The 12268-nt window shown below is 51.3% G+C and overlaps 1 protein-coding gene across 1 annotated transcript; it reads left to right on the top strand.

Annotated features, from left to right (window-relative positions):
• Window positions 1-3290: 3290 nt before the first annotated feature.
• Window positions 3291-8314, top strand: OTOP3 (otopetrin 3). Its single transcript, XM_057418669.1, has 6 exons — window positions 3291-3742; window positions 4614-4750; window positions 5450-5508; window positions 5877-5995; window positions 6448-7373; window positions 8089-8314. Exons 1-6 carry the CDS (start codon window positions 3352-3354, stop codon window positions 8257-8259), a joined length of 1803 nt encoding a protein of 600 aa, XP_057274652.1. The 5' UTR covers window positions 3291-3351; the 3' UTR covers window positions 8260-8314.
• Window positions 8315-12268: the final 3954 nt, after the last annotated feature.

Here is a 12268-nt window from a genome sequence, read left to right as displayed (position 1 = left end):
TGGGCCCCTCACTGCAAGAGAGACATTGAGGTGCTGGAGCGGGGCCAGAGAAGGGAATGGAGCTGGTGCAGGGCCTGGAGCCCAAGTGGGATGGGAACGGCTGAGGGACCTGGGGGGTTCAGTGTGGAGAAGAGAAGGCTCAGGGGGGACCTGATGGCTCCCTACAAGTGCCTGACAGGAGGATGGAGCCAGGAGGGCTGGGCTCTGCTCCCAAGGAACAAGGGATGGGACAAGAGGAGACAGCCTCAAGCTGCACCAGGGCAGGTTTAGATGGAGCTGAGGAACAATTCCTGCCCCAGAGGGTGCTCAGGCATTGGAACAGGGCAGGGCTGCAGTCACCATCCCTGGGGGGGTATTTAAAAGCTGTGTGGCTGTGGCACATAGAGACATGGGTTAGTGATGGCCTTGGCAGCGCTGGGGAGCAGTTGGACCCAAATAATCTTAAAGGTTCTTTCCAACCTATAATTCCAGACCTCCATTTCCCAGTTCTGCACGGTCACCCCAATTTAGAACCACAGCACTGAAAACCAGTCAGGTTTGTTAATGTCTTGCATGTAAATCATTGAGTTTGTTCAATGCAGACACCACCAAACAGCTCCTGGGAGACCTCAGATCATCGTTTAGCTCTAGAATGGGGGCTGGAGGAAGGAGAGCCCTATTGCTTCCAGAGCATCAAAGCAAGGACAGGGCTGTCCAAGCAGGCTGGAGCTGCTGATGCTATGGGGAAAGGCAGAACAAATCTGGCTCTGGGTATTCATGGAAACCAACCCAGGTCCATGGACTGGCTCCAGCAGAGCAGTGCAGGGCTTTGGGCAGGCAGTCAACGCAGCAGCTGGACCAGCGCACTCTGGGTGTTCTCACCCAGGGCAATGGGCCCCTTTCACTCTTGTTTTCCATCCCTTTCGTCACATCCCCACGCACGATAACCCGTGCTCCACCACCCACTCCTGCCCCTAATCAGCCTCTGAGAAAGGGTTTCATGGCTCTGAACTCCCAATAACCTGTTTGCCATCGAGAACCACAGGGCTTGGGGTTCATCCTGGGACACGCAAACTGCTTCCATGGAGAGCCCCATCCGCTCCTCATGGACCCCCTGGGCTCACCAAGTCAGCCAGGAATGCCAAGTCCTCCATTGCCAACAACAAAAGCAAGGGGATCAGCTCACCATAGAGTCATAGAAATCAGTTTGCCCCACAACAGGAGAAGGAACAGAGACAGCCTGGACCCAACGCATCCTTGACATGAGGGTTTGCACACAAGGGTGCATATGTGAACTCAGCATTAGTAGGTTGTGGCTATCACCCCCAAAAGAAGCAACCTCTCTGCCAAATTGGCATCACCCCTGCATGAGTTTTGCATTTTGGGTCAATTTGGGTATCTGTGCCCTGGGTAAAAGCAAAAAGTAATGGTACACTGGAGGAAAAAACCCTTAGGATCTACCTAAACCCAATGGAGTGGGGAATGCGAGTGGATTTCAGCCAAGCACTCCCAGCTCAAGCCTGTGCCAGGAGGCTCAGGCGAGAAGGGAGCTAATCGTGGCACACATTAGTCACCACAGCTCTGTGGGTTTACCAACTGGCACATCCTGTGCCAAGGCCCTTGGCATGGGGCAACGCAGCAAGTGCACAAAGGAGCTGATCCCCATTGGCTGCCCTTGGCAGAGCCGAGAGCTTCTCACTGAGTAATTAATGTAATGACAATAATAGACCCAGAGTAAACAAGGTGGAAGGGAAGGAGGAAAAAAATCAATGGGTTGGGAGCAGAGGCCACGTTCAGCCGGAGCAGCCCCAGCTCCCAACAGCTCCGTCCTGGCTTCCTTGGGCTGCTGCAAAGGCTTGGGAGCATCCTGGTGGCACTCGGGGAGTGGTTTGACCATCGGCTGTACCCAGTGGCTGGAGGTAAGGGCTGGTGCTTGGCACAGCTGCGGGATCAAGGGGCTGGGTGCAGCCTGTTCCAGGCACTTGGGGTCCCCCTGATGGGTTTGCAGCTGTGATTTATGGCTTCTCCCCTCCCTCCCCTGACTGCAAAGCAGGGGAGTTAAAGCCATAGGGGAAGGGAGGGAGTTTGCTCCTGTGCTACTCAGTTCAGAGAGTTTCGGAATCAAATGGGGAAGAGTTGAGGATCAAGCTGCACCGACAGAAGTGCAGTGAACACCCAGGGACCAAAGGGAGATGGAGCACCTCAGAGCATGGCAAAATAAGAGGGAAACATTCAATCTCAACCCCTTCTCAGACAACTTCTACCCTTAAAACCCTATTATATTATATATATAAGACAACTATGTACATATATTTCCCTCAAACACATCTCAGGGGCTGCTTTCCCTCCAGCCATCCCCTACCACAGGGTCACTCCTTGGAGTGAAAGCATCTTTCCTTATGCTATATGTATAAGAGAGGCTGATCTTACCTGGTTGCTGTGTGTGATCAAATTGATTTCTCTCTCATGGGCAATATAGTCCTAACTGAGATGATTCCAAAAGCTGGATAGAAAAGCTCCCAGCCTCTGGATGTCGATTGGGCCAATCCCTCAAGCTCCTCTGTGTCGGTGTGCCCATAGCTCTGTGTTACAAGTAGAATAAGAACAACTAAGCAGGTATTAACTTTGCCCCTGGTGTCATCCCATCCGGGTGGGAGGCTGGAGCTTTCCCCAGCAGTTTAGATCAAACCCACAGACCTCTTCATCCCTCCAGCTCTGCCATCGTTTGTGCACCATACAAGAAGCGTGGTGGAACCCAGTCCAAAACCACACGGGAGAGGTTGGAGCCATCAAACACAACCGAACTCTTTGAGTTTTGGAGCAGGTCCGAGCTTGCTCTGTGCATCCGCCTCATCCTTACAGCGACAAAGGGAAAGGAGGAAACCTGAATCCAGGGCTGTCAAAGGTGAGTGTGGGAGCTGTTTGGGCGCTTCTGGTCCCAACAGCTTCCAGCAGTGGTGGGGCAAGGCGGAGACATCAAATACCCATTTCAGTGCAGGTATCTCTGCACAGCTTTTGGCAGAATCACGGAATCACAGAATAGTTAGGGGTGGAAAGGACCTTAAGATCATCCAGTTCCAACCCCCCCGCCATGGGCAAGGGCCACCCCACACTAAACCATGTCAGGGCCTTTTCCCAGTGCCTTGCAATGACTCTGCCCACCAAGAAGTGTTTAACACCGAATCTGGGCTAAACACCAATCCCTTTGCCCCCTCATCCTCTTGGAGCAAGGAGGGGAAGCTGCAAAGCACGGAATGGAGGTCACCCCACAAGTGGCTTTACAGCAGAGCGCAACCTCTCCTCTCCTCTCCGCGTGTCCCCCTCCAACCTTTCCTGCTTTAACCCCCGCTTTGCTCAGCAGGCAGATGAGCCATGTCAGGCAACAAAGTCTCCAAGCAGAAGTCCTGCCAGCACTGCAAGGACAGGTCAGCGTCAGCTCCACACGACACCTCCACCATCCACTACGAGAAGTTCTGGCTGTACCGGCACTGCTCCTCGGTGCAGCAGCGGGACAGGCAAGCCCAGAAAGCAGGGCAGCTCTTCTCGGGGCTGCTGGCCATGAACGTGGTGTTCCTGGGCAGTGCCTTTGTCAGCAGTATGATCTTCAACCACGTGGCCATCACCCTGGCGGATGTCTGGATCCTGCTCTCCATCCTCAAGGTCTTGTGCCTGTGCTGGATTATCTACTACCTGCTGGGTACCAGCCGGCAGCCCCATGCGGTGCTGTACCGGGATTCCCATGCGGGGCCCATGTGGATTAGGGGTAAGTTCTGCTTTTGTTCATCACCTCGGGCCTTTCCCCTGCTTCCTGCACTTAGAAGATAAAGAAATGCTTCTACTAATAAAGCTAGGAAGCCACAGAGGATTGTAGTTAGGGCATCGGGAACCTCCCAGTGGGGAGATTGGGATAGGCTGGGGAAGGCACTAGCATAGAGGAACCAGAGCAGCCAGGAGTTCTTCACCCTCCAGCCCAATTTCACCCTGTGGTCCCCTCCCAAAGCACAACTCGGGCATCTCCCACCAGCAACTGAGCAGCATGGCAGAGATGTAGGGAAGGTTTTAGCATGGCCACTTGGCACAGTGGGAGCAGAACCACCATGTTTACCCTCCCAGGGCGTCAGCAGCCCCATGCCACCCTCGTCCTTGTTTAACATCACTGCAGCCTTGTATCCAGGGGAAGATTCCTGCCCCGTGAGTCACATCCCAGTGACACCCAGGCTTTCCTGGGAGATCTCCCATCAGTGGCTGCCCCACTTTGTGAAGCGACACTTGTCCCAGCAGCCCTGCCTCTGCTCTATGATGGAGTTTCTAATTAGCGCAGTCTTGTTAACTAAGCACGGAGAACTGAAGGAAACAAAGCTGCAACGTGCCCGACTACCTAAAGCTGCAGGGAGGTGTCCAAGGTGAAGGAGAGGAACAATTAAAGGGTCCTAACTTCTGCAGACTGGTGCTGCCAAAACCACAACCAGGTTCAGCTGCCGGGCTCCCCTTTGTCTCTTCCTCCACAGATAATAAGAATTCCACATGGGAAAGCCTCCAGCTCCGAAGGTGCACGAGGTTTCCAGTCCCCAGCCAGCCCAGGTGCTCCACAGACCCGTCTTCATTTATTTACTGGTGTTTCTGCTGTTTGCCAGGGTCAGTGCTGCTCTTCGGCATTTTCAGCGTCCTCCTGAACACATTTCATATCGGCTACAGCGCGGTCCTCATCCAGTGCAAATCCAGGGTGGAAATCGTGTTCCCCAGCATTGAAATCCTTTTTATTTGCACCCAGGTACTGCACGTTACCCTCCTGGACTCCTGCTTATTCCCTCTGTCCCATTCCCGGGAGATAGGGGTGGGGAAAATGGGGACACCTGGGGAAGTGGGTGCACACGAGGCATTCCCATGAGCATTAAAGCATCACGCACCACCACGCTCCTCATGTGCCAGGTGGAGAACGAAGTAATAAGGCTTAGAAAGAAATCACTCCAGCAATACCTGACGTGCTGCAGGATCCAGACAAATCTGTCTTGAAGCATCAAAGCAGGGAGAAAAGAGGAACCTTCAGATCTGCCAGAGATGTCTCTGCACCAGGCTGAGACCCAGCCTCTCGATTTGCTAATGCATCCCCCTCAACAAAGTGCTTTGTGCACAGAAACATCTCACACCCTTTGAACTCCGGTGCCAACCTTCTTTGCAGCCCCAAACCCACGTCTGCAAAGTAAACTCGCTCCCATCTCAGCAGCAAATACCACAGAGACAGAGAACAGCAGATCTCCTAGATCAGCACTAGGTGCAGGCACACACATGCTGCAGTCACACAGGCCAGCACATGCCTCAGCACTGAGATGCAGGGGCACACACGCCACTTGCACAGAGACAGGGTTGGTCCCACTTGGACTCATGCCTTCTTGCCTGCCCGTCCCTTTGCACTGTGCATGCAGCAGGCTGCCAGCTTCACCCTGCTCATGTCATTGTCATCTATTTGCAGGCTTTTTTCCTGTGGCATCACTCCAAGGACTGCATTCAGGTGCAGCACAACTTCACTAGGTACAAAGAGGGGGGAAAACTGCTGTCTACTCCTCTAAAGAAACCCTTTCTGTCTGCTTATGATCTCCAATACTCCTGTCTTCATCTGGTCTCTCTGTATTCTGTATCTGATTCTCTATATTCACACTCTGTATCCTGCATCATGCAAGAACCAAGCTGAGACTTGACCAGACCCATCCTCCTTCCACTGATCTGGGCTCACCAGCTCCCTTTGGTTTCTTCAGCCCAAGGCCCCACTTGAGCCTTGGACTGCAAAGCTCATTGCCCCCTCTTGACCCCAAATCCCTTCCTGCTGCACAGCTCAGGGACCAGCTCTATGGCTGGAGGATGAGCTGGGGTGGCCTCCCCATTCCTCTCTCTTCTCTCAGGTGCGGGCTGATGCTGACCATAGCCACCAACCTCCTCCTCTGGCTCCTGGCCGTGACCAACGACACCATTCACATGGAGATCGAGTCTCAGCTGCGAGAGGTGGAGCAGCGATTTGCAGGCAAGGCTCCTCCTCGCATCCCTGCTTGTGCCAGGCAACAGTCTTTGGTCAGGGATGCAGTTATCACAACCACTTCCCCCATATGTCAGATTCCCTCTTACTGGAGCTTGTCTCAAGGAGATGGGCTGCAAGGGGAGAACCTCCTCACTTGGAGGGAGGTGTTCTGCTATGAAACCCCGGGACTGAGAGCTAGGAAAGGAGAAGCCCAACATCTGTTAGTATTTCTGCTCATGTTTATCTGTCAACTGCAAGCAAAAGCTTGGCAGATTAAACGATGTTTGCTAAGCTGTGTTGTTCTGAACCCTCACAGCCTGAGGACCGAATGGTAATCACTGAACATCCTACTGATCTCTGGTTCTGAGATCCACAGAGACACAAGAAACTCCCACAGATAGCCATGAAATGCAGGCCATCTCCCTCCTAATTGTTGCCTTCCTCTTCTCATGCTCCAGGCAATGAGACTGTTTCATGCACATGCCCAAACACAACCATCTGCAAAGTCTTCCAGAAGGGCTACATCCTGCTCTACCCCTTCAACACCGAGTTCTGCCTCGTGTGCTGCTCCGTGCTGTACGTCATGTGGAAGAACGTGGGGAGACGCATCAGCCACCACCACGTCCCTCGCATCAAGCACAAGTTCAAGCTGCAGGGGGTGGTCTTTGGACCACTGCTGGGTGCCATTGCTGTGATCATTGGGATCTGTGTCTTCATGATGTACCAGATCCAGGCCACCAGCTCAGTCCCGGACCGCCAGGTCTTTGTGATGTTTTATTCATACTACGTTGTACTCCTGCCCCTGATGAGCGCGGGTGCAGTGGTTGGGACAATCATCCATGCCTTGGAAAAGAAGGAGCTGGACACAGTGAAGAACCCAACTCGCAGCCTGGATGTGATCCTGCTGATGGGGGCAGCCCTCGGGCAGATCGGCATGTCCTACTTCTCCATTGTTGCCCTTGTAGCCACCGACCCCAGGGAGCTGCTCAACAGCCTCATCCTGTCCTATTCTGTCCTCCTCATCCTTCAGACCATCACCCAAAACATCTTCATCATTGACGGGCTTCACCGGCAGCCCTTAGTGGCAATAACCGAGGCCAGACACACAGGACACGCCAGGCACCATGCAGCAGCTTCGGAGCTACGTGAGGAAGAGGAAACCACGACAGGCAGCAGGCAGGGGCACACACACTCCGGCAAAGAGGAAGAAACGAAAGAAGAGCAGATCCATGAAGCCTGTGACCAGAGGAGACTGAGCATGCTGGAGCTGGGACAGGAGATCCGCAGAGCCTCCCTGTCCTATATCCACAGCTACTCTCACCTGAGCTGGAAGAGGAGAGCACTGAGAGAGATCTCATTCTTCTTGGTTTTGTGCAACATCATAGTAAGTACTGCTCTCTGCCTCGTCATAGCTTGGCTGAGCCAGCATGACCTGTGATAAAGATGTGCTCTCCTTGGCTTTCTTTTGGGCTATTCCAGACAGGAAACCTTTGCCCATCATGCTCCAACCCGTGGTGAAGCAAGTCAAGGTTGGCTTTGCTGTTAACATCCCCACTCTCATAATTATAAGGCCTCTTTTGTTACCCAAAGAGTCAAATATGGCTGGGTTTCCTGGGTGCAGAAAGCTGATAAACCCTTAAGAGCCAAGATTTTAGCCTCTGAAAAGGTTATCTTAATCGTTAAGGGTGTTCCATGAGATAGGTGGAGGAAAGTGAGGCACCAGCAGTGAGGCTTTGTGAGCGTCCAGGATTCAAACTCACCCAATTCCATGCATTGCGCTCTGGTATCTTGAATCAGCATGGATCTTCACTGCAGCCTTAATACACTGAAAACACATTGGCCAAGGAAACAGTGGAATTCTGTAGAAAGATGAAGCTGTCTGGGGCAGAATGAGCCCACCATTAGGAATTCAATAGGATTTGATTTATAGCCAGGTCTCAGCAGCATAACTGGGGGGGGTTCCTTCTCTTCCCTGACAGGGAGACTCTGATACTCTTGCAACACTCCTACAATGACTTTAGCCAGTGCTGAGATCAGAGTGCAGGTAGGAGATGGTTTCTCATCCTCTCACTTTGCTCGTTTCCCCCCCACCTCTTTAGCTCTGGGTCATTCCCACATTTGGAGCTCACCCTGTCTTCGAGAACGGGCTGGAAAAGTCCTTTTACGGCTACTCCACCTGGTTTGCCATCGTGAACTTCGGCCTCCCCCTGGGGGTGTTCTACCGAATGCACTCCGTGGGGGGACTCCTGGAGGTCTATGTCACGGCCTGACCCACGCCGACTGCCACCAAGGGGCTGGGGTGAACTGGTGAACAAAGGTGCAGGAAGCAGCGGAGGTGCACATGGAAGCTGTGAGGATTTTTCTCTCCAGCTTCTGCTTTGACTTCTCCTTGCGCAACCCCTCTGAGGTTCAGCAGAAGAGGAGGTTGGTTTTGTTACTGGTTTTATCATAGACTCAAAAGCCCCAAAACAAACTCTCTTGCTGCTCTAAGGAAGCCTGGATGCTGGGACTTTAGTCTGTCAGTGGATGCTGCATGGCAGCAAGTAGGGCTTGACCAGCTCCTACTGAAATCTTCCAGAACACAAAAGCAGCCTTCAACCAGCAACAAAGACTCACCCACACTCCACAGAGCTTCAAATACCCACAGTCAAGCCTCGCCAGCCCCAGAACTGCTCAGCAACCTGCCATCCTACAGCACAGGAGAGACATGTCACCACCAGCCCCACTAGAAGCAGATACAGCCACAGCCACTCAGAAATGACCCAAACACACTTTGTGTGTCATATTCAAAAAGCAGCTGGTAGCTGCTTTAATGGTCACAACAGGGACTGTTTGTTTGTTCTTGGGGCTGGCAACCACATCAACTTGTGCAAGCCCTGTAGGATCCAGCCCCACAGTAGCTCTCAGCACTGAAGAACAGGGCAGGCCTTTGGACCTGCAGTGGTTCAGCACATCTTCTCCAATTATCAAACCCAGAAGCTGTAACTTTACCTTCCCTTAGTGAGAATAAACTCTTTCCCCTTACAGGCACTCACAGAGCCTCAAATGAAAAGCCCCAGAGAAGCACTAGATCTGATCACTAGGGCTTGCTGCTGCTCATACACAGTGTTAGCACCAGTGGGTACTAGCAAAGGTCCCATCCTTGCACACGCAGCTGGTTCAAGAGCTACTGACAGACCCTCAGTGAATCCCTCCCTACCCCAGCACTTCAACCCCACTGCTGCTTTGCACACCCATGACCATTTCACAAGGTGCACTGTAAGGGAACATGTGCACAGCCTGATCAAAGACCCATCAGCACTTGTTCTGCAGAAGATGCTTTGAAAGCACATGGAAGAGCAAAGGGGCTTGTGACTATGAGTCCAAATACAGAGCCTGATGAATGGAAATAAAGAGATTGAATTTTCATGTGTTAGCTTGTGAAATCTCTGGCTCTGCACTCAAAGACCAGACTCAAAGTGAACTGACATTGACTTACACCACTCTTGTGCTCAGAGGTTATAGGAGATTTAAGAGCTGCCCTTATTTTACAATCAATCAAAGCCTTTGATGACTCTCAACCAAGGCCAAAGTAGCACGGTACAAAAGGCATCTATGTTATTGCTTCTGTTCCTCTACAAATCAATCCCACAGGGGCAGGTTTAGGACCAGAGCTTATTCTGGGGTGGGGCTGTGATCCCCTAGAAAAGCAAACTCTCCCATGACAGTAACAGTGATGAGAGCTGGAAACTCCTGAGCACACACAGAGCTCTCCATAGGATTCAGCACTGAGGCAGTGATAGCACCTTGCTGTGAAAACACAAGTGGGAATGACTGCACAAGCATGAACTTTGCTCAATAAATGTTTTTACTTAGGCCTGTGTCAACAGAAACATGTCATGAGAAACAACAACTGGATAAAATAGGCTCCAATAAAGTTAATTATTATTCTTATGTCAGAGTTTACACCAAGGGATCTACAGGAGACACATGCCAAGGGCTGGCCCTTTCAAATGATGAACATCAACCCAAAACTTTCTAGTTAATGACAACCCAGAAACAGGGAATTATGTACTTCATGGGCAAACCCATGGCCTGGATTTTGCCTGCAGACAGAACACTGCTTAAGTCACTGAGCCTACAGGTGACTTTGGAGGCCTTCCACTGAGATATAAACACTAAGTCCCACAGCTCCTATGTGCAAGTATGCCCCGAAAGAGAAGTTGACTTGTGATTTCTTGCTGGTAAGCAGACAGGACACCTGCATACATGATTAGTGTGATAAGGAATGAAGCCCACCAGGGCCAACTCTTACCTACAGCCGCTATAGATCAGAGAAGTGCTCAGGGCCCTCCAGACTCAGTTCCAACACTGCAGATTAAGGTAAATCCCACAACAAGCAAGAGTAGAAGCCCTCTTCTAGGCCAAAGAGAAATTCAGGGTCTAAGGTTCCAGCCCTTTCAATTAGAGGGATTCCATCTCTGGACTGATTTGTGTTTACCTCCAGGAGGGATAAATCCATGGACACACTGTTTGCATGCAGTTAAAACTGCCCTTGGCTCCTTCACAAGGCCAGGGGCAGAGCAGGGCACAGTAATCAAAGCCTAGTGAGCAGTGAGCCAGCCTTGACTCCCAGATCCAGCACAGCCAGGACATGTAAGTGACCTACCTGCTCCTTTGTCATCTGCCACCCATGAATGGCCTTCAGAGCTCTCCCAGGGCCAGGGTGTCTGTTTATGGGCCTTCAACTGCACAAAGGTTTTAGTACATGCTTCAAAGTTGGGAGACTTGACCCTGTTTGATCTAGTTTCTTTGCTGTACCCTTTCAGGCAGTTTGATGATGATGTCTCATGCCATAAACAGAAATGGCCCAAAACCACACAGTTCAGGCTCATTTTCCAGAGCCCAATCTTCACTTCTCATTAAAATAATAGACTCCACACACTGCAGAGGAAGCCAGCACACGGTCTCCTAGTAGCACAAATCACTCCAGCATAAACCAAACAAGATTATAAACCTCTCTGGAAATAAACTAAACAACCAAGTGCATGTTTCAGATAATCTTTATCTTTCTCTCTGTAGGTAAGCAAATAGTTTACAGTGCAAGTTGATTTCCACAGAACAAGTATCAGACTCCAAACACCAAGAAACAAAACAGAAAGGTTTCCAGAGGAACTCACAAAGAAACAAAGCAGAAAAGAGAGGACGGAAGAGATCATGAGAACCAGCAGATCCATGGGAGGGAAGAGGCAAGCACATGGGACACAGGATGCCCCATTCCAGCTGTGAGGTGCAAGTGCCACACAATCAGAAGCTGGCCCCACCAAATCACATTCTTATGTATGAGAGAGATTCCAAGTAAAACAGAGACCTCACCCTGTTTGCATCAGAGCAGGGATGAGGTCAGGATGGGAGTAGTGCTGGATGGCAAAGTGGGCTGGAGATGGGAGCTGGGAGGGGGAAACGACCTCTCTCTGTTTCACATATTTCTTATCCTTCAAGAAAACCATTCAGGTTTTATTTCAGCTTTCTACTGACAGCCCACTTCCAGTGCCCAAAGGAGGAAACCAACTGACTATAGGCCAGCAGCACACCGGAGCAGCCCTCCCTCCAGGAGAGGACACTCACATTGCTATCCCCCTTGCTTTAAAACTCAGGCAAGGGTTACAAGTGTGTGCCATACCTGTCCCCTTTAACGTGTGAGACCTGTTCCCATGGAGTGATCTCACCTCTGGCAAAGAGCTCGTGGCCAGGGATCCTCTCAAGAGCCTGAATACCAGAGCACCAAGGACTAAGCTTTGGTGGAGAGAAAGGTCTCAGTTCATGACAGGACCCCTCACATTTCATTGTCTAAAGACCGCACAGATCCAACACAACAGCCTCTCCCAGCAGAACACAAAATGCAACTCAAACCCAAGGATGTCTCCACCTATCCCATGCTGCTGAACCAAAGCCAGCAACAGTGGGTCTCCCACTAATTCCACTTCTGGCTTCCAAGATTTCACATGCTTGGGACCCAATACATTCAAGATGTGATAACTTGGTCACTAGCAAAACGCCCTGAAGAACTGAACTTTGCCTCAGCACTCTCCACTCCCTACTGACATGGAGATGCTTTTCCTCCTACAACTTCCAGATTCCTCCTACAACTTCCCTGAGTGTTTCCCTCAAACCCCTGCCTTAAACAGTAGTGTGCAAAAGACCCTTCCACTCCCTGCATTGCATCAGCCTGCCAGGCAGAGATGGAAGGATATGGTTCCCTTCAAACCCAGGTGACACTGTCCCTCCAGTCAATAGAAG

Source organism: Pezoporus wallicus, unplaced genomic scaffold (assembly GCF_028554395.1).
Source record: "Pezoporus wallicus isolate ANWC-B61680 ecotype Strahan unplaced genomic scaffold, APGP_CSIRO_Pwel_v1 contig_3710, whole genome shotgun sequence".
NCBI classification, from domain to species: domain Eukaryota; kingdom Metazoa; phylum Chordata; class Aves; order Psittaciformes; family Psittacidae; genus Pezoporus; species Pezoporus wallicus.
The sequence above is the reverse complement of the archived record's forward strand: the minus strand, read 5'-3'. Positions and strand labels throughout refer to the sequence as shown.

Coding starts and splice junctions, on each gene's coding strand:
- OTOP3 (XM_057418669.1), top strand. CDS start 3,352: ATGTCAGGCAACAAAGTCTCCAAGCAGAAGTCCTGCCAGCACTGCAAG. Junction 3,743..4,613: donor GGGGCCCATGTGGATTAGGG/GTAAGTTCTGCT, acceptor GCTGTTTGCCAG/GGTCAGTGCTGCTCTTCGGC. Junction 5,996..6,447: donor GGTGGAGCAGCGATTTGCAG/GCAAGGCTCCTC, acceptor CTCATGCTCCAG/GCAATGAGACTGTTTCATGC.